General features: G+C 39.7%; 1 protein-coding gene across 1 annotated transcript; it reads left to right on the top strand.

The window, feature by feature from the left end:
• Positions 1-2,753: 2,753 nt before the first annotated feature.
• On the top strand, positions 2,754-26,127 carry plcd3b (phospholipase C, delta 3b). Its single transcript, XM_041816076.1, has 16 exons — positions 2,754-2,844; positions 8,457-8,512; positions 8,594-8,705; positions 13,497-13,725; positions 15,697-15,826; positions 15,923-16,148; positions 18,860-19,061; positions 20,632-20,776; positions 21,408-21,560; positions 23,240-23,383; positions 23,466-23,619; positions 24,277-24,393; positions 24,975-25,153; positions 25,327-25,462; positions 25,749-25,898; positions 25,979-26,127. The coding sequence occupies exons 1-16, from the start codon at positions 2,754-2,756 to the stop codon at positions 26,125-26,127; spliced, it is 2,373 nt and encodes a 790-aa protein (XP_041672010.1).
• Positions 26,128-27,260: the final 1,133 nt, after the last annotated feature.

Raw genomic sequence — 27,260 nt, 5'->3', positions numbered from 1 at the left:
ATAACTGTGTGATAACATGACATGCAATTAACAAAAATGTCTGATTTGTTTGGCAAAAGAATAGATATTGTACCAACAGTGAGCATTATCATTATTTTATAAGTTCCACATGGCTTAGAGCAGTGGTTCCCAAACTCTAGGCTGTGTGGGCCATAAGGTAGGTTACATGATGGGGCGGGGGGTTCTGGGGTGATGGTAATCACTGTTCAGCCCTGCTGAGGTGTCGTGGGACTAACTGGACTAAACACTGACGAAGGAGGGTTCCCACTTGACAACCCTGGTGAAGTGCGGGTTTCCTGCTACCCATTGCTCTGCACAGTTGGCATGCGGAGGAAAATGGTAATGGAGTAGAGATTTCCTCACTGAGCACTGATCCTCTTTGTAGGGCACAAGCATCTTGTGTCTATTCAGAAGAATGCAATGGGTCTAGAAGCTGCAGGTGTGACCGTGTTGATGTAAAAAGACAACATGGATTACAGTGTAAAGGGGCAACCCTAAATTACTAAAGGGTTACATATTCCCAGATCTCTTAAGGTAGTATTTTTCTCTATTAATCCCTTTAACACCTGTACCTGCTTGCCCAGCCTTCAACACTGTGTGTGAGAATTAATAATGTTGAAAAAATTTCCATCTACCAGCTACAACTATTTATCTTCCTCATGTCATGATCTGCCTTCCAAGTAGGACACTTATGGACTATACAACTAAATACCTCAGATTGTTTATCAGGGTCAGGGTACTTTTATGACTTTATGACCAAACTGTGGTAAAATGTGGTGAAACATTAAGACAAGTTGTCACCTCTATAATTCATCAGAGGCGACTCTGTCATCTTCATGCATTTTATTTCTGAGTTCTTCCTGTATTACGGGGCAAAGAATAACTTCTTCACATTTACTCATGCCCCTAAAACGGAGAAGCTTTCTGTGTACGCTTGTACTTTTTTCAGCACTTCTTAGAAAAACTAGTCCTCAAGTCCTTAATGGCCCTCTGCAGCACGTGGATTACTGGAAACGGACTGACCGATTTACAGTTAGAGCGTTTACGCTCAGCACCATTGACCTAATTAGAGATTACAGAACACCTGAGTCAGATCTGAGATTATTTTAATTCATCGTTCATCACTTAGACTATGATTTTAATGAATTTATAGATCGGTAGACCCAGAATAGGACCGTTATTCCAGACCGTGAACAAACCCTCTAATCCGTTTAAAATGCGTCTGACATCATGCTACCGGAAACGTACGCTCACAATCCCGGAAATTAGAGTTTTTCTTCAAACTAAAAGCACGACAATTGTTTACGTGTTTATTAAGCCTAGTATAGTAGTATAATATAGTGTTGGGTAGTAAAGTAATCATTGTTTTATTTTTTTTCCCCCAACAACTTTATTTCAAAATTAAAACAAACAAACAGTACAGGAATTACATATGAATGAATGCATTTAACAGTTTTGCACTTGTATGTGTCGAGTAAAAGAAGAGAAAATAACATACATGTATAAATAATGTGATAAAACAAATAGATCAAACAACAAAAAGGACATAAACTAAAATAAAAAGTCAAAAGGCCATTATAGCATTACATAAGATTGCAAAATTTGTTTAAATTGGGGGCAAAAATTCATAGTTTTTATAGTTATTTATGTTGTTGACTGAATAAATTATTTTTCAATGCTGCTCGGTTTCTTTCTGAAAGGCTAAAAATGAGGTTCATTTGCTCATATACAATTGTGAATAAAGAATTTTGCAACAAAGATGAGATCTATAACAAAAAAAATCATTTGCATGCAGCACATTGAAAACAAAGAGATAAAACAAATCCAGAAGAAGTTCAAAATCACATTTAATGTTATCTACCTGCAAATATAAAATATGACAATACAATACCTAAACTGATTAATCACAGTTCCCACATGATATTCACAAAAGTTAAAATTATATCAAGATCTTTTCTAAATTAAACAAAAAAGGATTGAGTTGGATGGTCCAAATTTTTCCCCACATTTTTTACACGCCTGTTCCAATGTGCCACTAGATGGAGACAAAGTTGAACTTGAAAGGGGCTCTGGTCTTACATTTGTGTTTACATAGGAGAGTAAAACAGATTTTTCCAATCAAGGAAATCAGAGAATTGTATTTGATGACCCCTGATCTAGATAAACAGAACATTTCGTGGGGTTAGCATTTCAAACATGGCGTACACCACTGGAGGGCTTTGCAACGTTTTTCAGAAACTAGGGGATGAGGGCTCAAAGACTGTGATCACGTTGTTAATAAAAGCAAGTGAGACCAGTTTTAGTTGAAAGACCTTTACACCTTAAACATGCTAGTAAACATTATTATCCAATAAAAAATAACCCCATAAAACATTGGGGTAATTCTTTTAAGTATTCTTGAGGAGTTTAAGTTGAGTTTGTAAAGACAGCTAAGGATCTGACTGACTGCCACTTTTATTTTGAAAGTGTCAACAGGAAGCGCGCGTCAGTTGTGTTTAATAACGTGTGCCTGCAGCTCAGTGTTGATAAATCCAATCACAGTGACATCAGCAGTCGAAAGGCTGGCCCAGGCTCCTGTTTTCCTCATCCAGGATAAAAAACTATGATGAGCAAAGATCCACGTTGCTCTCCTACAGGAGCTCCGCACGGCTGAGCCTCCTCACCGCCCACCCCCTGCTTCAAAGACCACAAAGGATACAGACGCAGAGAGAGGGGAGGAGGAGGAAGAGGAGGGGGAGGCGTTGAAGAGCGTTATGTTGGGACACGGGAAGAAAGCAGCCCCGGTGCTGAAGAACGGAGCCGGGACGTCCGAGTCAAAGGCCATCGATCCTCTGAGGAATCTGGGTGAGTGTTGGAGTCTGAGCTGACACAGACATCATGTGTTTAAAGATTTAACTCCTCAGAGATAGTGACACCGATTTACACTGATGTGAGATGCACCGTTATCTCCCGCCCCCATGAGTGCTCCAGCAGAGAATATAAGAGCTCATGTGTGGAGTTTTCCACAAGATTAATGAAATGATTATAAAGGTTTCTGTGGGACTTAACATAGATAATGAGACCATCAGAGACCTGATTAAGTAGCGTGCTTGTTGTTATTTTTAACTGTACAGTGTACATAAAAAGTATTCTCCCCTTGGATGTTTTATCCTTTTAGTGATTATATAGATCAGGGGTTCTCAACGTTGGGGTTGAGACCCCATTGGAGGTCGCGAGACATTGATAGGGGGTCTCCAGATGCCTTAAAACACTAAGAACATATTTCAATTACACTGTTGCCACTTAACACTTTTGCCTAATTTTTACCAACTTATATCACTTTTTCCTACCAATTTTGCCAATTTGAACACATTCTTTGCAACTTAAAACCCATTTTTTGTCAATTTTAAACCCTTTTCTCCACTTTTTTCTGCCTGTTTTTGCCACTTCTAAACTCCACTCTCTGCCTATTGTTGGCTCAGTTGACACATTCTCACTATTTACCCCACAATTTGATATGCCAATTTTTGCCAGTTTCTCACTATTTCTAACCCTTTTAGCCAGTTTATATCAATTTTCATCCCATTTCATCAAATTTCCGCCTATTTTTGCCACTTTTACACCATTTCTGCAACTTCTGAATCCCCTTTTTCCACTTAATATGCCCATTTGTCACTTTAACCCATTTTTTTTATTTCGCCACTTTTATCTCATTTTTGGCATTTCTAACCCATTTTTGCTACTTTTAAAATCTAAATCCACCACCTTTCCCATCATTTTTTGCCATTATTAACCCATTTTAGTTATTGTTAACATATGCTAATTCTGTTTATGACAAAAGGATTTACATTTTTTAAGAGGACTACTTACTACACAAAGGATTTAAAAATGTTTTCTTTGATAAGAGGGGTTATTATTCAGGCTAAATATAGAATACCACAGCTTAACTTTACAATGGACCATGATTTTGCTGGCCCCCAGGTTGGCTGGGCCCCAGAAAGCTCTCCCATTTCCCCCCTTAAGGTGCGCCCTTGTCTGCACATGACTATTCTTGAATGTGCATGGCTGTGTTCATCCACCTTCAGGTACAGTGGGGGTTCCTGGTCACTGTCACTTTTATTTTGGGGGTCCTGGGCTGAAAAGGTTGAGAACCCCTGATATAGATCAATCCTGGTCAATATAATTTGTCCCAAAAAAGCTCTTTAATGTTAAAGTGGACACAGATTTCTACAAAGTAATGTCAATTAAACAAACACATGTAATCAAGGAATGTGTCTCAAGTGATTTTAGAATAAAATCACCTGTGTCTGGAAGGTCCAGTCACTAGTTTATCTGTATTCCTGGCTACCATTACACCACAAAGTCAAAAAGAACACTCAGAGAAAAGGTTACTGAAAAGTTTATGTCAGGGGATAGATAAAGAAAGATTTCCAAGGCACTAAACAGCCCCTGGAGTTCAGTTAAATCCATTATCAAGAAATGGAGAACATGGCACATGTAAGTCTGCTTTGATCACCTCACAAACTCAGTTACCATGCAAGAAGGAGACTAGAGAGAGAGACCACCAAGACACCTATGACTACTCTGAAGTAGTTACAAGCTGCGGCAGCTGAGATGGGAGAGACTCTGCAACCAACAGCTGTTGCCGGGTTCTTCACCAGTCTAAACTTTATGGGAGAGTGGCAAAGAGAAAACTGTTGTTGAAGAAAACTCAGATTAAATCTGGACTAGAGTTCACCAAAAGTCTTGTAGTGACTCCATGGTCAAGTGGAAGAAAGTTCTTTGGTCTGATGAGACCAAAATAATGCTGTTTGACCATCAGACAAGACGCTACACATCACCACAAACGCACCACCCCCACTGTGAAGCACTGTGGTGGCAGCATCATACTGTGGGGATGATTCTGGGAGCATCCCCTGAAAGTCTTGTAAAGGTTAGAGGGTAAAATGAATGCTGCAAAATGTAGGAAAATCCTAAAGGACAATCCTAGTTTTTAAAAAAGTTTGCGTTTGCATTGGTAACATCATCACAGATACTGCTTGTAAAAAGTGTAAATAACAGCGGTCCTTATACTGATCCCCGAGGACCATCATTTTAAACTTGAAGATTTCAAGAAATATGATGCAAATTTTAAATACCGTCTAGGACTTCAAATGTGATGTTTTTGCGTGGATCCCATAATACCCTCTGAGCCTGAGTGCTGCCATGTGGGGATCAGAGCCACACTGCAACAGCAACTCTCTCCCACTGCTGCAGCCTTGCTCTCCTCATTTACAGTAGGCTGCTGCTGTACACAGGGGAGTGTGTGAGTGTGTTTGTAGCACCAAGGCGTCTTTGTGAGTGTAGTGACCCAACCCTCTCCAAATCACAGAGCAACTTTAGTTTCAGAGCCTGCATGCTGCTGACTCAGTGGTGTATAGAGGAAACTTCACAGCAATGTAACAGAGTCACTTTAGAGGTGGAAATTGTCCTTTTGCCCAGAAGTGAAATTAAAAATGTATTATTCCTGAATGAAAATGTGTATAAACATATATTAACTTTATTGAAAGCACAGTCACAGCCCCCTTGGTGTCCATTTAAAGACCCTCTTCAGTGGATATTTCAGATAACTCACATACCACACACTCTGTAGACACTACAGCCACCGGGTTGTATTTTGATAAGGCTGATAGTATGTAAGTGGAACTGCTCAGGACACATAAAACAATCATCTGCAGCTCAGTTAAAACCTTGAAAAGAGCTTAATATGTGTTCTGGCTCCTGTAAAGACAAGGTTCATTGATTTAAAGGGACATATTATGCAAAAATCACCTTTTCAGGCTTTTCTAACACAAATATGTGCCCCTGGCCTGTCCACAATCCCTTCAAGTAACAGAAAAATCCATTGCCTTCCACCCTCTCTTTCTCCTCCTTTCAGAAAATGTGTGCTGAAACAAGCCGTTCTCAGATTCTACCCCCATGACCTCATGTGAGAAGTAAGCCCGCCCCCAGGTTTGGTTGGCCCTCCCCACTTGGAAGAAAATTCCACCCTCATTTCCTGATCTTCCTCTCAACTGCCAGCTGAGATGCTGGATAGCTCAGTGGGTTACCCTGCAGACTATGGGTTGGGGGGTTTGATGGTTTGAATCCCAGTCAGATCCTTGGATTTGGATAAAAGTGTCTGTATCATTGTAAGATAACATCAATTTCCTGAGAGAGGTGTGGTCAGGGGTGGAGTCAGACAGCTCATTAATATTTAAAGCCACAGACACAGAAGCGGTTCGTTCTGAGAAAGGCTGGAACAGAGGGTCTTTTAGACATGCAAAAATCCTATACTAGAGTATTTTTTCAGTAACAAACTTCACAGGCATGTTTTGGGGACATCTGAGACTGATATAAACTTGTCTTTAAAGGGTAAAATATGTCTCCTTTAAGCAACAGGATACAAGATACAGTGCCAATAAAAAGTAATCATTCCCCTTGGATGTTTTACCCTTTTATTGATTTTATAAATCAATCATGATCAGTATAATCAGGCTTCTTTTAAACCCCCAAAATTACCAAAACACTCTTTATTGTCAAAGTGAAACAGATTTCTGCAACACAATGTCAGTGAAATAAAAATATGTAAGGTAAACTAAGTGACTAATAATAATAATAATAATATCTTGAATTTATATAGCGCCTTTCAAGAAACCCAAGGACTACATAAATATTCACCCCCTTCAAGTCAGTATTTAGTAGATGCACCTTTGGCTGCAATCACAGCACTGAGTCTGTGTGGATGGGTCCCAATCAGGCTGCAATTTTTCTCCATTCTCCTTTGAAAATCTGCTCATGCTCTGTCAGATTGCATGAGGATCAGGCCTAAACAGCCCTTTTCAAGTCCAGCCACAAATCCTTTATTGGATTGAGGTCTGAGCTTTGACTCAGGCACACTAGAACATTCACCACTTTAAACCATTTCTGTGTAGCTTTCACTGTATGCCTCAGGTCGTTGCCTTGCTGGTAAATAAATCTTCTCCCAAGCCTCAGTTCTCTTGCAAATGAATAAGATTGTCCTTCCAGGGCCAGCTGCAGAGAAGCATCCCCACAGCATGATGCTGCCATCACTGTGCTTGACAGTGGGGATGGTGTGTTTGTGGTGATGTGCAGTGTTTGGCGCCTTGTCTGATGGCCAAAATGCTCCATTTTGGTCTCACCAGACCAAAGAACTTTCTTCCACTTGACCATAGAGTCTGCCACGTGCCTTCTGGTGAGCTCTAGCAGAGATTTAATCTGAGTTTTCTTTAACAGTGGCTTTCTCTTTGCCACTCTCCCATAAAGCTCTGACTGATGATGAACCTAGGGAACTGCTGTTGTCTGCAGAGTCTCTCCCATCTCAGCTGCTGAAGCTTGTGACTCCTTTTGTGTCTTGGTGGCCTCTCTCATGAGGCTCCTTCTTAGACTATCACTCAGTCTGTAAAGACGCCCTGATCTAGGCAGATTTACACATGTGCCATATTGTCCATTTCTTGATGATGGATTTAACTGAACTCCAGCGGATGTTCAATGCCTTGGAAATCTTTCTATATCCATCCCCTGACTCATGCTTTTCAAAAGCCTTTCCTCTGAGTTGTTTGGAGTGTTCTTTTGTCTTTTTGGTGTAATGGTAGCCAGGTATACTAATTAACCTGTGACTGGACCTTCCAGACACAGGTGTCAAAACTGCCTCCAACTGAGACACATTCACCGTGCTCAGGTGATCCTCGTTTCACTCATTCTGAGACTAGCACCAGTTAGTCAAAAAAGTCAAATTATATTGCCATGATAGATGTATAAAATAAATCTTTCAACAAATCTTCAAACTGTAAGACCAGGATTTTACTATTTTGGATACATTTAATTTCAAGATACAGTAAATTCGTATAGTTTAGGCATTGTGCCGTAGTTTGCCTCAAATTTCTAATGGATTCAGTGTTCTCCTATGTATCTCTGTTGTTGAATAAATGTAATTCTTTTCTTTTGTCTTTTCTTCTTTTCTATCATTAAGATATGACATATTGAAAAGATTTTAACAAGAGTGAGGGATAATTGTTCATAGGACCCTTCCAGTTACAGAAATGCCACTACTTCACATGGGACCAGTGTGCATTATAAAATCTCATCAGGCTGACATGAATACTCAGATAAATTCAAATTGATTATTTTTTAAATCGTGACACAGGCTTTCAAAACAGGCCAAGCACTCAACTAAATGAAATTTAGCCTTTCACTCTGCTCCATCACGTCTCTGTCTGTTTTCATGTAGCCCCACCCAGCTGCTGGTCTCAGAGAGGAGCTGTGGTCTACACATGTATATATACACCCTCTACTAATTATGACTATGCTCTGCTTTTCCCCTCTCTTCATCCTCCCCTTTCCCTTCTCCCTCCTTGCCTTACTTCAGTCGTTACTGTCCTGAACAGACGTTTTATTTGTTCCTTCTTCAACAATGGTTCTGTCTGTCTACTCTCTAGGTGTGCAGGAAGATGAGGATGTCAAACGGATGCTGCAGGGCTCTAACATGATAAAGGTAACGCCACTTATGAGCCTGTTGTACAGAGTTGTCAGAAGTTGTGGGTTTTAATGACTGTTTATTCTGTTCGGTGTGAAGGTGCGTTCACCTCGATGGCAGAAGAGACGGACCCTGAAGCTGATGGAAGATGGTGTCACCATCTGGTGTCAGTCCCAAAAAACCTCCAGCCGAGCCAAGGAGCAGCAGTCCTGTGAGTGCCTTTGTATCAAACACTACCAGCTTATTCAGCGTGCAAACCAATTATATCACCACTTTCAGGGGCCAGACCATGTAGACCTATAAGGTGTCATAATGGGATTAAAAAGTTTTCTCATTATCCAAGTATTTAACTGCCTTAAGTAAGTCAAGGAGAGGTGTTTTTCTTCTATTACAGCAGAAGCTCAAAAGGTGCAGAGGCCTTTTTTTTCATTTGGAAGCGTTTGCTCAGTTCTGCTGAATGAACTGTGTATAGGCCTAAGCAAGCTCAAAAACTCTTTGTGATGTTTTAATATTAGTTACACTCAAGCTGTTAATAAAACGCACTTTTCATACAGTAGCTATACAAAGTATTCTATGTTAATATTTTATTCTTCCTTCATTGAGTTTTTTTTTTACAGACAACTGACCTAATTATTGATATAAAATATTTAGTTTTTAAAGATTTTAACCCTTTGAATGCTATTTTTGTCACGATACCGCCATGTTTTTGTGATAAAAAGAACAGTAACATGAATTATTTTCAATATACTACATTCAAAGTAAATTCTTTTGTGTTGAATTATTACAGCCTGGGATATGTCACTGATCAGCAGCAACACTGGTTTTATGCATTAATATTTCTTGCATGTTTAGCATATTTTTGTCCTCCATATGCCAAATATGGTCACGATGAAGCCATCTGGTTGAGAGGAGTAGAAATGATCAGCTCCAAGGCAAAAGCCCAGGTTGAAAGTCAAATAAAATAAAATGCATTTTTTGTTTTTATGGAAGTGATAAAAATACGGTTTGAATGAGTTTCAATGGTGTATTTCTTGTGCTTAACAGCTTGAGAGTAACTCTTTCTTGTAAACATGTCGTATCATATCGTGCCTTATTCTGTCGTATTGTAGAATAGATTGTAGCATATTGTATGGCATTGTATTGTATTGTATTGTATCGCACATACAGTGTTTGGTCACTGTTGCTATAGATACGGTTACCTTGCCAGGTGTAACCAGCTGGCTGAATCAATAGATGGTGCTCTCCTTCATTCACCCGCAGCCGCCTTTGGGGAAAATAAAACACCAAATTTGAATGTTTTTACGAAGCTACTGTTTGTCTCCACGAAAATGATGAGATTGTATGTTTTTTGAAAGCTTTGACAACCTTCACCGACACGCTGACCCAAAAATCTGTAGCCATCAAGTAGGACCTTTAAGGTCATGTCTTACGCTCTAATAGCCAAGTGCGTCCACAAGGGCCTCTCCATGAACATTTACCCAGGAAATCTTAAAATAAGTTTTGTAAACCCTTTGGTGGCCCCTGTGAGGGGCCCACCCCGAGTTGAAAACCCTCCCATACAGATAATTAAAAACAAGCAGACATTTCCTTTAACATGTAAACAGTGCAGAGCTTTGAGTGGGCGTGTGAGGAGAAACACGGATCTATTTCTGCTAACTTAACTGCTACTTACTATCCTGTACAGAGATACTGGCTCACACAGCCGCTCCCCCTGTCCTCCACTATCAGACACAAGACTCTCTGATTACAGAGTTCTTCTATTTTCAGCCTAACAGGGCAGCCGGCCCTGCTGTAGTTCAAACAGAGAGATTATAGGACATTATGTGGCGGCGGGAGTCGGCACTGAGTCTGTGGTTTGGTTCTATGTAGTTACCATAAGACTTCAACCACCATGTTAGCCTCCCAGTACAGTACAAGGCCTCTAATTGCCATGGAACTACATCTGCTTATGATGTGGCACAGTCCGCGCTTGGTGTAGAGGAGTGTGTGTTACAAAATCATCCAATCTAAACATAAAGACGACAAATTTTCATTCTGGTTTGTTTTTTTTTACTTTATTTTAAACTCCTGTGTGATCCAGGCCTCCTTCTGAAAACCTGACCTGGCATTTAAATGTCAGGTTCTCCACTCCACCTCTAAAACCTGCTTCTCATCTCTGCTCAGAGCTGGCTGCACAAGAAACACACCATTAGAATCAATTGATCTCTGAGCCTCCTAGGGCCAATTCATAATAAATGCCATCCCATGGTACTTAACAACCAGAACTACCGCCTGGTGGTTATACTGGTTTACTACTGTGGACAGTGAGAGTACAGTGGTGGTCAAGAAATGAGCTAAGGTGGTTTTTGTGGTAGTGGGGATGGTAGGAATCTGATTTTGTTAATGGTGTGTTTGTAATAAACTCTTGGTTCCAGAGTGCACGGGACTCAAGTTGATGCTTCCCTCAAAGCAATTAGCTGAATGGTTGAAGTCAGATCCAGAACTACATGTCAGTTAAGCTGCTGATTGATGATTTTTTAAAATCAGATCAAGCCCACAATCTCTGGCTCTTTATTCCGATGTAAACAATGGTGAACTGGAAGCATCTCAAAGGAGTAGTGTGGTTAAGCTCCATTTATATCTAGAGAATTTGAATTAAGTTGTACATAGGCTGTGTCAGGTTATACTTAACTGTAACCAAAGCACAGACATGCAGCATAAACCCAGAGCTGCTGTGATTGACAATATAAATACACATAAATACAACCCTAAAACCCTTAAAACAGGATGCAATGATTTGCAAATCCCACAAACCAATATTTTAGTCACAGTAGAACATAACATATAAGATGTTGAAAGTGAGACATTTCCCCTTTCATGAAAAATATTAGCTCATTTTGAATTTGATGGCAGCAACACATCTCAAAAAAGTAGGGACAGGGAAACAAAAGGCAGAAAAGTGTTGCCAATGAAAAACAGCTGGAGGAGCATTTTGTAAATGATTTAAGTCAATCAGCAACATGTAAGTAACATGAGTGGGTAAAAAAGAGCATTTGAGGGCATTGGTGTTGCTCAGTGGGTTGAGCAGGTGCCCTTATGGCGATGCTAAAGTCAGGGGCACCGTGCAAGCAAAAACTCTGGGGGTTGAGGGGGTCCTTCTTGGAGAAAAGGGAAAAATTATGCTATTGCATTTGAATCATAGGTACTCAACAGCATGAGGGGTATTATTCTTTAAAGAAATGTTAATTCCATGTCTTTCTGATATTTTTGTATCTCCACAGATAGTCCGACTGCATCATAAAGTGGCTTAACAAGTTCTAGTTTAAGCAACAGAAATTTTGGGGGGGCTCTTGTTTAAGGTATAATTATGGGATTAGAGGGGGAAATATGATTGAATTGAAATATTATTTAGCATTACTACATAGCACACGGAATAAAGGATTGAATAATATCAGGATTTGGGGAAAAAAATTAATGTTTTAAAAAATCATGTCCATTTTGACCAAGCATGATGCTCCTGGCAATAGTCCTCAATGCACTGAAGTCTGTCTTCCCCCATTCTCTCACTCACTATATTTCCTGTCTCTCTTCAGTTGTTCTATCAATTAAAGGGAAAAATTCTCCTACAAAATAATCTTTAAAAACAAAAAGAGCATATTTGAGTCTCTCAGAAGTACAGATGGGCAGAGGTTCACTGTGCTGCACCTCAAAATTGTGGAGCAATTTTTTTAAAAAGTACCTCAGGGTAAAATTGCAGACTTTGAATGTCCCATCATCTCCATTGCATAATATCATTAACAGATTCAAAGAATCTGGAGAAATCTCAGAAGGTCAATATTGGATGCTCATGATCTTCAGGTCCTCAGGCGACATTGCATTAAAACAGGCATGACTCTGCACTGGAAATCACTGCATGAGCTCAGGAACACTATGAGAAATTGTCTGTCAACACAGTTGGCTGTGCCATCTACAAATGCAAGTTAAAGCTGTGTCATGTAAAGAAGAAGCCATATAGTCTTCTCTGGGCCAAAGCTCAATTAAAATGGACTGAGGCCAAATGGAAAACTGTTCTGTGGTCAGATGAATCAAAATTTGACATTCTTTGAGAAATGTTATTAAGATCAACACTTCTACTTGAGCCTTAAATCTGTGAACTCTGATTTTAATTGCAGACAGTTCTTGGTTTCACAGTTAAGCTTTTCTGACCCAGAGGGAAGGCTGACCAAAAGTAGTCCTGTATTTTGGTACACTACAGTTAATGTAGCCCTCTTTCTGATTTCACCGTCTAGTTAATCCTAAAGCGGAAAAAAAGGCCTGCAAAATCCTGCAATGGCGTTTAATCCTTCACACAGTTCAGATGGATGATTAAAATGTTTATGCAGTCAGAAGCAAATAAAGTGGGCTGTATAAATGAACAAGTCAACAATAAAACAAACAGTTCTGTTTAGGAGGGAAAGGTTGGTCGATTTGTATAAATGTGTGTTTTCTTTTCAAATAGACAGCCCACCTCATCCCTACCTTTTTAAACTCTTTAGCAGGATTATAACCAACAGAGCAGCACTGTCATCAGAATAATTAGTCTCTGAGCCAGTGTGTCCTCACAGTCCACTCTGAAAACACTCCCTGCTTCAGTCTGTATATTTTCAGAAAGAAAAACCAAGTACGCTCTCTGTATGGTTTCTGTCTTTGACCAAGCAGCGTACCCTGAGACAAATATGCTCTGCTGACTCTGCCTTAAAGTTAACACAGAGAATACAGTATATTGTAGCTATAGTGGTAGTTGCAGGAATAGTGCTGGTCTTATAAATATTTGCAGTACACAACTGGGGTTCAATATTGAACACCCTGGCAGCTTAATTCCTCTACATAGATGAACAGAAGTGGTAGATCTCACAGGAACATGCAGTACAAATATTCATTTATACACTGGACTTTTAATAACTCTCAAAATACACACTGAGCAGAGGCAATAATTTAGAAAAATACCCTTTTGCTCTAACTTACACTCTCTGTTTCCTCTCAGTCTCAGTCATGGAGGTGGAGTGCGTCCGTGAGGGATGTCAGTCTGAGACGCTGCGCCCGATGGTCGGCTCGGTGCCAGAGGGCCGATGTTTGACGGTTGTCTTCAAAGGGGCCCGTAAAAGCCTGGATCTCCTCTGTCAGAGCACGGAGGAGGCTCAGCACTGGGCCAGGGGCATCCGGACCCTGCAGGAGAGGGTGGAGAACATGACCCAGAAGGAGAAACTAGACCAATATCCTCTTTCCATTTATATGACAGTAGAAAAACTGTTTGTGTCCTGTTCAGGACAAGTGCCTGGGCCATCCCGCTCCAAGGGGATTCAAGATACACTATATGGACAAAAGTATTTGGCCACACCCGGTTTTTATTGAATTCAGATGATTCAATCAGATCTGTTGTCAGGGGTGTATAAAATCAGGCACCTAGCCATGTAGTCTCTATTTGCAAACATTTGTGATAAAAAAGAGTGACCTCAAGTGTGGTACTCATGGGTGTAGCACAGGGGGAAAAGGGTACTGATTACTCAGGCCCACAGTAGGGAGGGGACCTTGAGATGCCTGCATGTAAAGTGTGTTTTCATGTAATTTTTCTTAGTAATTAGTGTCATTATTGAATCAAAGGTCACTAAATGAATCAGTCAACAGACTTGTATCAAAAAGAATAAAATGCAATACTAGTGGGCCCCTCCTTTAAAAATGTCCAAATAGTGTAGTCCAGCGCTGCAAAATAATGCAAGTAAATCTGATTTAACCATGTTAAAAATATTGCTCATAAATTGGGAAATTATGGGAAAAAATACATCAAAATGCACAGGTATTTGTAAAAAATGATACAACAGTTGTTGCTTCACTAGCTGGCTAATGGGGGCACTGTGTAATTTTCTTTCTGGGGGCCCTAAATCCCCAGCTACACCCCTGGTGGTTTTTGGATGGATGCTACCTTTGCATTAAGACAGCTCATAAAATTTCATCCCTGCTTGATATTCCATTGTCAACTGTGAGTGATATTATTAGAAAGTGGAAGAGTTTAGGAACAACAGCAACTCAGCCAATAGGTAGAAGACCACTTAAAATCACAGAGCCGGATGATGACTGCTAAGGCATATGGTGTGTAAAAGTCAACAAAGCTCTTCTGATTCCATAGTTCAAGAGTTCTGAACTTCCTCTGGCCTTAATATGAGCACATAAACTGTGCAGTGGGAGCTTCATGAATGGGTTTCCATGGCCGAGCAGCTGCATGCAAGCCTCACATCACCAAGTCCAATACCAAATGTTGCATGTACTTCAATCCAATGTAAACAACATTGTGCTTGCTCTAAAGTTTGGTGGATGAGAAGTAATGTTATATGGCTGTTTTTAGGGTTCTGGGTAGGGCCCTTATCCCCAGAGAAGCAACCTTAATGCTTCAGCATATTAAAAAATTTTGGACAATGCTATGCTTCCAACTGTGTGGCAAAAGTTTGGGAAAGGCCCTTTGCTATCCCAACATGACTGTGCCCCAGTGCGCAAAGTAAGGATTGTAAAGACATGGTTTGGTGTGGAAGAACTTGACTGGCCCACACAGAGCCCTGACCTTAACCCCACTGAGGACCTTTGGGATGAACTGGAACGTTGATTGTAAGCCAGGCCTTCTCGTCCAACATCAGTGCCTGACTTCACAAATGCTCTATAGAATGAATGGCTATAAATTCAGCAGAAACACTCCAAAACCATGTGGAAAGCCTTCCAAGAAGATCGGAGGCTGTTAGAGCTGCAAGAATACATGTATTTGAATACAATGTCATTACAGTCCTTGCTTGTGTAATGGTCAGGCTGCCACATACTTTGGTCTATATAGCATATATTTATCATAGCTGTGCATCAAATCTGATGTTTGCTGCTAAAACTAATGTAAATAAGCTTCCATGACTGAATACATAGCATCATACATAGTCTGATCACCCTAAAAAGCTCAAATGTCCTTAAATCAAACCAACTGCTTTTGCCTGGGGCCTCCAAATGACTAAATCTTTTAAATTTAAAAAGCTGGTCCTTAATTTACATTTAGAGTAAACATAGCAGTAGAGTCAGAGGGAGAGGCTGAGGGAAAGAAAGGAAGAGCAATTATATAAGAAAAAGGGTGATTTGTGATTGCATTTTTAGTTTGATTTTTTTGTGCATGTGTCTTCCAATCTTCTTTGATTCCTTGACTATCTCGGTGTCACCTGGATTCATGCATACCTGAGTCGAGCCGACCAAAACCACGATGACAAGATGAGCTATGATGAAGTCCAAACACTGCTGCAGATGATCAATATCGATCTGAATGACCAGTACGCTCGAAACCTCTTTCAGGTAAAGCAGGCCCCCTTCTAAACTTAGTGATTTATTTCCTTTTTTATCTTTGACAAATGAAGGACTTGAAGGATTCTCTTTCTGTTTCTCTCTTAGAAATGTGACAAATCAGCTGACGGTCGTCTGGATCACGGCGAGATCGAAGTTTTCTGCAGGGAGCTGTTACGGAGACCGGAGTTGGATGCTGTGTTTATCCGTTACTCTGCTAACGGCTGCGTGCTCTCCACCGTGGACCTGAGGGACTTCTTCAAGGACCAGGGGGAGGATGCCTCACTCACCCACGCCCAGAGCGTCATACTCACCTATGAGCTTAATGAATGGGGTACAGTATGAAGTCACAGCACATTTTAAAGAATACCTTCATTCAAGTTTTTTAAGGGAGGATATACACTATATTGCCAAAAGTATTCACTCACCTGCCTTGACTTAAGTGACATCCCATTCTTAATCCATAGGGTTTAATATGACATTGGTCCAGCTAAAACAGCTTCAACTCTACTGGGAAGGCTTTCCACAAGGTTTAGGAGTGTGTTTATGGGAATTTTTGACCATTCTTCCAGAAGCACATTTGAGAGGTCACACACTGATGTTGGACGAGAAGACCTGGCTCTCAGTCTCCGCTCTAGTTCATCCCAAAGGTGTTCTATCGGGTTGAGGTCAGGACTCTGTGCAGGCCAGTCAAGTTCATCCACACCAAACTCTCTCATCCATGTCTTTATGGACCTTGCTTTGTGCACTGGTGCACAGTCATGTTGGAACAGGAAGGGGCCATCCCCAAACTGTTCCCACAAAGTTGGGAGCATGGAATTGTCCAAAATCTCTTGGTATGCTGAAGCATTCAGAGTTCCTTTCACTGGAACTAAGGGGCCAAGCCCAGCTCCTGAAAAACAAGCCCACACCATAATCCCCCCTCCACCAAACTTTACACTTGGCACAGTGCAGTCAGACAAGTACCTATCTTCTGGCAACCGCCAAAGTTAACTATATGTCTTTAACAACAGTGTTTTAAACTTGCTGTTCACTGTCTAAATGCCTTGGGGTGTGATTCTTTCAATATTGATTTATTATCAATAATACAAAATTTGAGACTTACCAAACTTGACAACTTGAGTCATGAATAGGACGATAAGTTGGTAAAATAAGAAATTCAGCAACCCCACAAACTAAATAGAGAAATCCTATTTGAAGGTGGTGTCCAAAGTCCTTAACAAAATTGATTGTCTACTATTACGTCTACTATACTGATACGAAGCGAATAAAGTTAGCTAAATAAGCTTGTCGTCTAGGTCAGTGGTTCTTAACGTTGGGGTCGGGACCCCGCTGGGGGTCGCGAGACACTGAGAGGGGGTCACCAGATGCTTTGAAAAAACTAAGAATATTTGTTAAATTACACATTTGCAACTTTACAGCAATTTTGCCAAGTTTTAACCCATTTTCATCACTTTTCCCACCAATTTAGCAATTTTTACAACTTAAAACCCATTTTTGGCCATTTTAAATCCTTTCCACCACTTTTTTCTGCCTGCTTTGCCACTTCGTCACAAACTCTTGCCACCCTTTGCCCATTTCTTCCTCTATTGGCCCATTATTGCCTCCATTAACCTTTTTTTATACCACTTTTCATGCCAATATTTGCCCATTTTAACCATATTTTACCATTTGTTATGCCCATTTTTACCAGTTTAACCAATTTTCATCTATTTCTGCCTACTTTACTTGCTCAGTTAATCAATTTTTGCCCGTTTAAACCAATTTTTTTATGCCATTTCACCAAATTTTCCATCCATTTTTGCCACTTGAAACCAATTTTGGACACTTTTTAAATCTGCTTTTACTACCTGTTTTTGCCACTTTAACCCATTGTTGAATTTTTTTGCATATTTTCTGCCACTTTTACCTATTTTTTTGCAACTATTGCCTATTTCTGCTACTTTCAAAATCCAATCTGGCCACCTTTTCCAACCATTTTAACTATTTTAAACCCATTTTATTCAGTTTTTAAGAAAGGGGGTTTACATTTTAAGGAGGCTGTTTACTAAGGCACAAAAGAATGCAAAAATTTTTTTTTTTACTTGATAAGAGTGGTTATTTTTCAGGTTAAATATACAACATGGATATCACAACTTAACTTTACAACTGACCATGATTTTGCTGACCTCTGTGGTCCCCCAGTTTGGCTGGGACCCAGAAAGCTCTCCCTTTTATCCCCCATTATGGGCGGCCTTGTCTGCACATGACTATACCTGAATGTTCATGGCTGTGTTTAACCACCCTCAGGTACAGGCGGGGTCCCCGGTCTCTGGCACCTTTATTTTGGGGGTTTCGTGCTGAAAAGGTTGAGAACCCTTGGTCTAGGTTATCAGGGGTAATTTCGTCACTTTGTCGTCTCTAATAGAGGTTGGAGAAATGATAATATTATGCCGTCTGAGATGTAAAAGATGAGGTTTACATATTTTATGCAATGACTAATACTTGATTAGTCATTCAGCCAGCCTGTATAATTACAGTACCCTGCATGTACAATGCTTCTTTTAGCTGCAGGTACCAGAGTATTAACCACAGGTCATCAGTGACTCCAAGCATTAATTCTGATCTACAAGTCGTGCATTTTGAATGAAATTTGGCATATAATGATTGGTTTCTCTTAGTCTTTGGTCAGACCTTTACACTGTCAGAGATTAGAAATGTTCTAATATTGAAAACATGTATGTGTCTCTTTAAATAAAAAAGAAAGTCTCTAAATGACCATGAAAAACAGACATTTTTTTTAAATATTTATCCATACAATAAAAACTGCAAATGATGGTGCACATAGCGTAGCGGTAAGATTGCGCCCCGAGTATGCAGACAGCATAGGTTCAAGACTAGCCTGTGGCTCATTCCTCGTATGTCTCTCCCCGCGTTTCCAACTCTATCAACTATCCTCCTTTCTGAATAAAGGTATAAAAATCTCCCTTTTAAGCATCAAAAAGCTGCACATGTTTTTAATTCCCTTCTGTATCAACTCGTGCTTTTGTCTTTTGCCCATTACAGCCCAGAAGAACCAGTTCATGACTCCCAATGGTTTCACCATGTACATGCTGTCTAAGGAGAACCGCTTGTTGAACCTGGATCAGGCCCGAGTTTACCAGGACATGAAACGTCCACTTTCACACTACTTCATCTCCTCTTCACACAACACCTACCTCACCAAGGACCAGCTGACCGGGGACAGCAGCACAGAGCCATACATCAGGTGAGAACCAAAGTTCTTCGCACATACACCTGGACATATGCATCTCTGCCATCTACCTGGATGAAAAAGTTCTGCTTTTTGTATGTAGCTGGTTCTGATGGTCAGACCAGGTAATCAACAGCAAAGACATCAAAGATGTTTTATTTAAACTAACATGTGTTTGTGGTTCAAGTTCAATTTAAAGATGGAAAACATACTTTAAAAGTTTTTTTATTTTTATTTTGTGATGTGTTTAAAGGCCATTCTGTTAAAAAAAAAGGTATCAAATTTTGGGGTAGTAAGGTTGTCAAAATTTTAAATTATTTTATTCTTTTCAATACTGCATGTTTTAAATCACAGTGTAGAAATTCCAGAGGCATAGAGCTTGTGCCAAGTAACTGGCTAGGACCCAGGAGGAACGTGTGAAACAGGGTTTTAGATGAAAAGGAGTTTATTTTAATAGGTGTGTGTGCTGGCTGACAGTTGGCAGAAGCACTGGCAGGGAGGAGGAAGCACTGCAGAAGAAAGGGGCAAAAGATTTTAGATAGCTTAAAAAAAACCCTGAAAAATCACTAGCTCAGACACTACAGCAGAAGTTGTGAGGAGCCGGGTTACCACACTGTGAGCAGAAGTATACTCTGGCATCTGCTGCTCCATACAAGTAGCTCAAAAGATCTTGATTGCCTTGAATTCTGCTTACTTAATTTTTTAAAGGAGTCTGTTCAATAAAAATTTGACTTCACCGGGTTTTTTACTAAATTGTACACCACTGTTTTTGTTTCATGGATGAATTTTGCGTAATGAAGGAGAAAAGTGGTTGAAAGTGGCCCCCCTGTTTAAATTTGTAAGCAATGCCAGAGTGTTTTTTGAGTAGCTTGCAGCACTATCTCTGTTAAAAGTACCAAAATTTCAGAATCTTCCGCTCTGGAGTCATGTTTTAAACCAAAAGTTTCCTCTAGAAACTATATAGAAGCCCATTTCTGCCACTTAAAAAAGGAAATTGTGAAAGTTAGGCAATTCTAAGAAGAAAAAAGAATCTTAAGTTATAATTATGAGATAAAAAGCCAAAAAAATGAGATAAAAGTCATAATTATTAGATAGAAAGTCAAAATTATGAGACAATAAGTCATAATTATGAGATAAAAAGTCCTAATTATGAGAAAAAAGTCAAAATTATGATATTAAAAGTCAAAATAATAAGAAAGAAGTCCTAATTATGAGATAAAAATTAGAATAATGAATAAAAAAATCATAATTATGATATTAAAAGTCAGAATTATGAAATAAAAAGTCATAGTCATGAAATTAAAAGCAAAAATTGTGAGATAAAAAGTCAAACTATGATATTAAAAGTAAAAACTATGAGAAAAAAAGTCAATGTTATGAGGTAAAAAGCTGAAATTCTGAGATAAATTGTCAAAGTTATGAGATAACTTTTTTTTTTTTTTTTAATCTTTCACATTTTTTTTTTTTCAAGTGGCGGAAATGGGCTTCCATAAGAGAAGGAGAGAGAGAGAGAACTAGCTAAATTCTAGATTTTTGCTCAGTTTATTGATTTACTCTGTTTTGTCTTACGATGGTTTCCTCCTAGGGCTCTGAATCAGGGCTGCCGCTGTGTGGAGCTGGACTGCTGGGACGGAGATAAGGGAGAACCAGTCATCTACCACGGACATACACTCACCTCCAAAGTGCCCTTTGTTGAGGTTATCGAGACTATCAATGAGTACGCTTTTAAAGTGAGTACAATAGTCAAATTATTTGAAGTGATATCTACATGACGGAGGACTAAAGGTGATTACCAGACAGGCTGCCCCTGAATGTTTTCTGAGTTTATTTATGCACCTCATGCCAGGAGACAATAGGCCCATTTATACAACGCAGGGATTTATATCTATTTTTGGCTTTTGGATACCAAGTGGTAATGCAAAATGGTTTGTGTGGACACACCTCAGTGCATACTGAGAATGGTTTGATATCCAGTAGCTCAGGCTGCATACAGTGGTGGTCAGAGATAACCTGACCAGATAGACAGTTTCATATATCCATTGCATGGATATATTTAACATTTATCAGGGAAACCTCCAATACACAGTGTTTGTCAAGGGCAGGACTTTTAAAGAGAATCCCTCAAGGTGATTGAAGGAGTGTTCTGTCTGTCACATTTGTTACCGGCCAATCAGAGCAACAAGACAAAATGAGGTAGACGTGTGGCTCCAGCATCTAATCACGCCTGCCACTGGTTTCTGCTGCATATGTTTTGTAATGAAAGGATTGTAAGATAAGCTGACAAAGCTACCTGTCAGACTCTGAAATATCCTGATCCAAGTGGGGTAAAAATCCTCCTCTCTCATGGTTCCTCCTTCCCAGACCTCTCCATACCCGGTGATCCTGTCTCTGGAGAACCACTGCTCCGTGGAGCAGCAGACGGTCATGGCTCGACACCTGCGATCTATTCTGGGAAACAAACTGCTTACTAAGCCCCTCAGTGGTCTGGACCCTCACAAGCTGCCTTCCCCAGAGGTGAGAAGACATTGGTGCATGACAGAATGAAAGTTCAGTCCCATTAAGAATGGATGTAACTGTTGAGACTGATGGCATCTTTAACTGGGACGTACAGGAGGTTATCCCCATGTGTACTGGACCTTCATTATGGCCTAAGCACAGGAAGTTTTGCAAGGATTCTATTGGAATGCAAGGAATCTTTCTTTCTTTTTTTCTTTCTTTGTCCTCGTGCATCAGACCTGGTGAAAAAAAAATGATATTTTACTATTTTGGTGGGGCACAGTTTTTATGAAACCCAATCCTGTAGAGGTTACTTACAACTACACTGAAGATATTTAGTATACATCATAACCATTGCAAGATCTATAAAAAATCCTCATGAACCCATACCCAAAACCCAACAGGAAGTAAGCCATTTTAATTTAATTTTCAAAACAATACCTTGTTTTAGTGATCAAAGGCTTCATACTTTTGCAAACTGCTCCTAGGAGTTTCATCCCATTAACTAGAAATTTAGCTAGCTTACTTCTGACACTTTAAAGTTTTAAAGTTATTAAAACATTTTGCTGTTGGGAAAAGGTGTGGCCATGGTGTGAGGTCAAAGTTTACCCTCATATACAGTGCTTAACAAATTTATTAGACCACCTGTCATATTTGTCTCAGAGACAGTCCAGCATCATGAAGTGCTTTAATGCGGACTCTTTCATTTTCAGTGAGCTCTCCACGTTTTACCATTTTCAACAGGAATGAGGAATTTCAAACTGAATTCACCCAAATTTGAGCTGGCTCACTGGGCTTCTCTGATAAGTCAGAAATTAATCAAGCATAACATTCAACCACTAAAACTCATTTTTCTGTTCAGGAATGCAAGTAAATAACTATAATTTGACATATTAATCAAGAAATATTAATGTGCTTTACCATTTTTTCCTTTTTTTTTGTAAATCAGGAAATTTGAAAATTCATGGATAACAATAATAATTATATTTTAGCATTAAACATATCATTTGGGTTAAAGAGCTTCTGCATATTGGTGTATTAACCATTGAAGAAACATAAAAAATTATTTTGGTAATTACTCGTGCTGTTAATTTAGGGCAGCTGTAGCATAAACCTTACTTTGGCTAGGGTTAGGGTGGTCTAATAAATTTGTTAAGCACTGTACATACCGCATGAGAGATCTTCTTATGTCGACTGTTACAGCCTGAATATCCACATTAGTAATTTTTCAAATGCTCACAACGCCACCTATTGGCAAATAGAAATTACTACTAAGGATTTCATTCCTTGTCATGTATCTTTGGCATTTTAAATGTCTATTTCTTTGTCAGAATATGTGTGAAGCAGCGTTTAGCCTGTCTGAGCTGGATGAAAACCCTTAACCATCTGTTCCTCTGTGTCCTACTTTTCCACATCTCTTGTGTATCTCATCATGTGTGTGGGTTTGTGCATCCACTCATGATGTTTGCCCCAGTAACCACGAAACCTACATGAACCTTTACAGCAGAGTTTTCTGCGAGTGTTTGCCTGTATTTACACTGTTTTCATACTAATGATTTTTAAGGTTTTATTCTAACATGCTGTATATTTTCTATCTTTGTCATGCAACAGTACACAGTGTAATCTATTTTTGGTGATTGTATTTAATTATCATATCTAAGTTGGCATATTAATGTGTGTGTCACTTTTGTGTGCAGGATCTAAAGGGTAAAATCTTGGTGAAGGGGAAAAAGGAGCATATTCAGGAGGAGGGGGCTTACAGCTCTTCAGAGGCAAGCTCCTCAGACGAGGAGGCGAGCCGGTCTGAAGGAAAACCCAGGACAAAGAAAGGAGAAAAGACGGTTTGTACGACTCTACTAGCTTGCCTTTATCCCAGCGTAAAATGATCATGTGACTGTCTTTTAATGTGGTATTTCACTCCAGCCAGGTGTGTCTAAGCTGAGTCCAGAGCTGTCAGAGCTGGTGGTGTACACCCGCAGCGTTCCCTTCAAAGGCTTCGATCAAGCAGCCAAAAACCCAGAGACGGACATGTCCTCCTTCTCTGAGAGTGAGGCACTCAGGCTCGTTAAGGAATCAGGTAGGATGTTCAGTGATGGGTTCAGGCTTTTGCTGCACTGATCAATAAAGGAATGGCACCATTAACATTTCTATTCCCAGTAATTCTAATTCATTATAAGAAACATACAAAAATAACAAGAATGAAGATGTGAGTCCAAAGTTACAATGAAAAATACTCAGTAATTTGAAAGTTGACTCTTGACTTAAAAAAAGTGCATTCGGAGTGTTTTCACATAAGGCACAGCTGTTTCATGCCATGCTGAGCAAAATTGCTTTCCCACTTGCTTTTTCACACTTGAAGATGTAGCTTGTCCAATGAAGATGGTTTGAAAATCTGCCAAGGAGAAGACAAGAAAAGACAACCATAGCTACCACTCAGATTTATTTTTACTCTGTGGGGACAATGGAAACCGTCCTGTTACTATGGATGCTTTTGTTTTTTTAAGATGCCAAAAATTACTCTCTTCCAGACACAAGGATAAGACAAAGAGACAGGAAATCTTAGGAACCCTGTACTCTAGGATGGTTGAGTTAACATTTCCAATGTACCATGTCCAACTCCACCTGGTCACTTACTGGACTACTGTCCTCCTCCCAGTATACAGGCATCAGGAGAGAACTGATTTATCCTAGGTGTGGTATCCTACATTAAACTTTCCTTGTCTTGTCCCTTTAGGGATGCATTTTGTTCGTCACAACAGCCACCAGCTGAGCAGGATCTATCCCTCAGGTCAGCGCCTTCAGTCCTCAAACTACAACCCTCAGGAGATGTGGAACGGAGGCTGTCAGATCGGTGAGAGCTTTTTCTGCACAGGAGGGTAATTTCCCAGACAGAAATTATTAGTAGCTTTTTCCTTTCTCTCTTTACTTTAAACTTAAATTAGATTTAAGCATATTTCCTTACTTCAGTCAAAGAAGTGACCTGGCCTTTTTTTAGGGCAGGGTTTAGTATGAAATGAATCTTCAGTTTTTTTCAAACAAATCTTGTATGGAAAAGTTTGGAAGAACTTTGATGTATGAAATTTTCACTACAAAGAAATTTAATACATCAGCTTTGGTAGCCATCAAATTTATATTGAGCTAATATTTTCCATGGAATGGTAAAATATCTCAGTTTCAACATCTGATAATTTGTTCATGGTCTATTGTGAATAAAATACGGGTTTATGAGATTTGAAAATCATTGCTTTCTGTTTTTATTTATATTCTATATTTATATTTTTAACTGAGATTGTTAAGGGACTAGACCTTAACTTTGGATGGGCTTTTATTTGAACTTTTTTCATGGTAATTATGTACCTTTACCCTCCACCAGCAGCACTGTCAAAATAACACTGCAGTAGATGGTAATGGTGACTGCTGTGTTTTCTCCAGTTGCGCTGAATTTCCAGACGCCTGGTGAGCAGATGGACTTAAACCACGGCCGGTTCCTGCAGAACGGTCGGTGTGGATACGTCCTGAAGCCTCCCTTCATGTGTGGGCGGGACTCCACCTTCAACCCAGAGAATGTGGGTGGAGGTCCTGGTCACAAACCCGTCCTACTCACTGTTAAGGTAAGATGATGCTCAAGTCCAAAATAAGGGAAGCTGTGGGATCCAGCGAAATTCTCCTAAAGGACTGAATTTTAAACTGCACACTAAAAGATTCAGAGTAGATACTTTCAAAACCCAGCAGTCATCATCCTCCAACAGGAAATTCAAATGAAGCCCTGTTGTTCTTTTTTCAGGTGATTTCAGCTCAGCAGCTCCCAAAACCAGCATGGGACAAGCCCAGCTCCATTGTTGACCCTCATGTGTGGGTGGAGGTACACGGTGCTCCCATCGACAACGACAAGAAGAAAACTCACCACGTTGACAACAACGGTACACACCTCCACTACCAACCAGAATTATCTGTGAATCAAAACACTTGGGCGACGATTGGATCATGAAATGGTCCCGCAGTTTATATGTCTTTCAGCTGGATTATGCAGACTATAAACATTCTGGTTCCCCACTTTGAGAGGTTTTCCAACAGAGCTGAAGCTGCAGGGAATGACTCCCATTGTTCCCTACTACCCTCGACATGTTTTGATAAAAAGCCCCCTAGTGGCTGAATGTACTAACCCTCAGTTTAAGTCTGTTAGTAAGTAGCCTTTTTTTGTTTCAGGCTTTAACCCACGGTGGGACTGCACTTTTAACTTCACCATCCATGTCCCTGATCTGGCTCTGGTTCGCTTCCTAGTGGAGGACCATGACTATACCTCAAGCAATGACTTTCTGGGACAGTTCACCCTGCCTTTTACATGTCTGCGTACAGGTATGGGTGGTAGATGGTAGCCATGACAAAAATTCTACTAAAGATTTTCTCTCGTTAATTTCTCATCTAAATCCCTGCAGGTTATCGTCATGTCCGACTTCGTAAGGTGGACGGTTCCAGCCTGTCGCCTGCCTCAATCTTTGTCCACATTAAGATCGCCCCATGTCAGAGCAGTCCGTCAAAACCGTCTGCTAAGTCTCCGGCTAAGTCTTCAACCAAGAAGCCCTGATCTGATCCTGAACCACAGATGCATGAAGGGGTAGAGCCAGTGATAGATCTGGAAAGGAGCTGCTGGAATAACAAATCAGGGCCCTAATCCATAATATTTCAAAATCACAACCTTAAAGTTGTTGCAGTTTCATCCTCAATCAGTTTACTTGACAACAAAAGAGGATTGTGATGAACAAACAGAACTTTTAAGGAGATTTGTAAAAAGAGAAAAACAGGTGAAAGTACCATTCTGACACTGCTGGTGAGTTTTGTGATCAACTTTCTGAACGTCCTCGGTATATTTACTGTAAAAATCAGAGCATGAAACACAAATACTGCCATGACATGTACAGCAGAATAAAATGCTAAGGCAGCAGCTTTGTGGGCTTTGTTAGACATGAGGGGAATCATCACGCAGGAAGACAGTTTTAACTTTTTTTTAACCCTCTGGGGGCCTGGGGGCCCAATTGGATCTATTATCTAAATTGAATATTAAAAAGATAAATAAAACCTTTATAGTTCTGATTAGGACTGAAGCTGATTAAGAGATTTAAGCTTTGAAAGTGGAAACACAATCTTAATTCACAAGATTTTTGAGGACTTTTTCAGTAGGGACCCGTTTGGTTCCAAGGGTTCTAAGTATGAGTTTTTGAAGTAAAGCTTTACTGCTCAAAATCAAAATGCAACAAAATCAGTGTTGTTATAATTTGACTAAAGCAAGGCTCTAAAACTTCACCCCAAACATTCCCCTCTGCAATGTATAATTTATATTTTAAAATATTAGGTGCTATTATGACGACAGCAACAGCATAATAATGTAAAATATATATTTTTTAAATTAATCAAAATGTTATAGTTCTGATTAGAATTAAAGCTGATTCAAAGATTTAAGATCTGAAAGTGGAGAAAATATTAATTTATATGATTTTCATAGCACTTTTTCTGAAGGGACCCGTTTGGGTCCCTAGGGTCATAAGTGTGAGTTTTTGAAATAAACCTTTACTGCTCAAAATAATAATGCAACAAAATCAGTGTTGTTATAATTGACTTTAACAAGGCCCTAAAACTTCACCCCGAACATGCCATTCTGCAACTGGGCTAAGGCTGATTCAAAGATTTAGGATTTGAAAGTGGAAAAAACATAAATTTATA

This window comes from Cheilinus undulatus, linkage group 20 (assembly GCF_018320785.1).
Source record: "Cheilinus undulatus linkage group 20, ASM1832078v1, whole genome shotgun sequence".
NCBI classification, from domain to species: domain Eukaryota; kingdom Metazoa; phylum Chordata; class Actinopteri; order Labriformes; family Labridae; genus Cheilinus; species Cheilinus undulatus.
The sequence above is the reverse complement of the archived record's forward strand: the minus strand, read 5'-3'. Positions and strand labels throughout refer to the sequence as shown.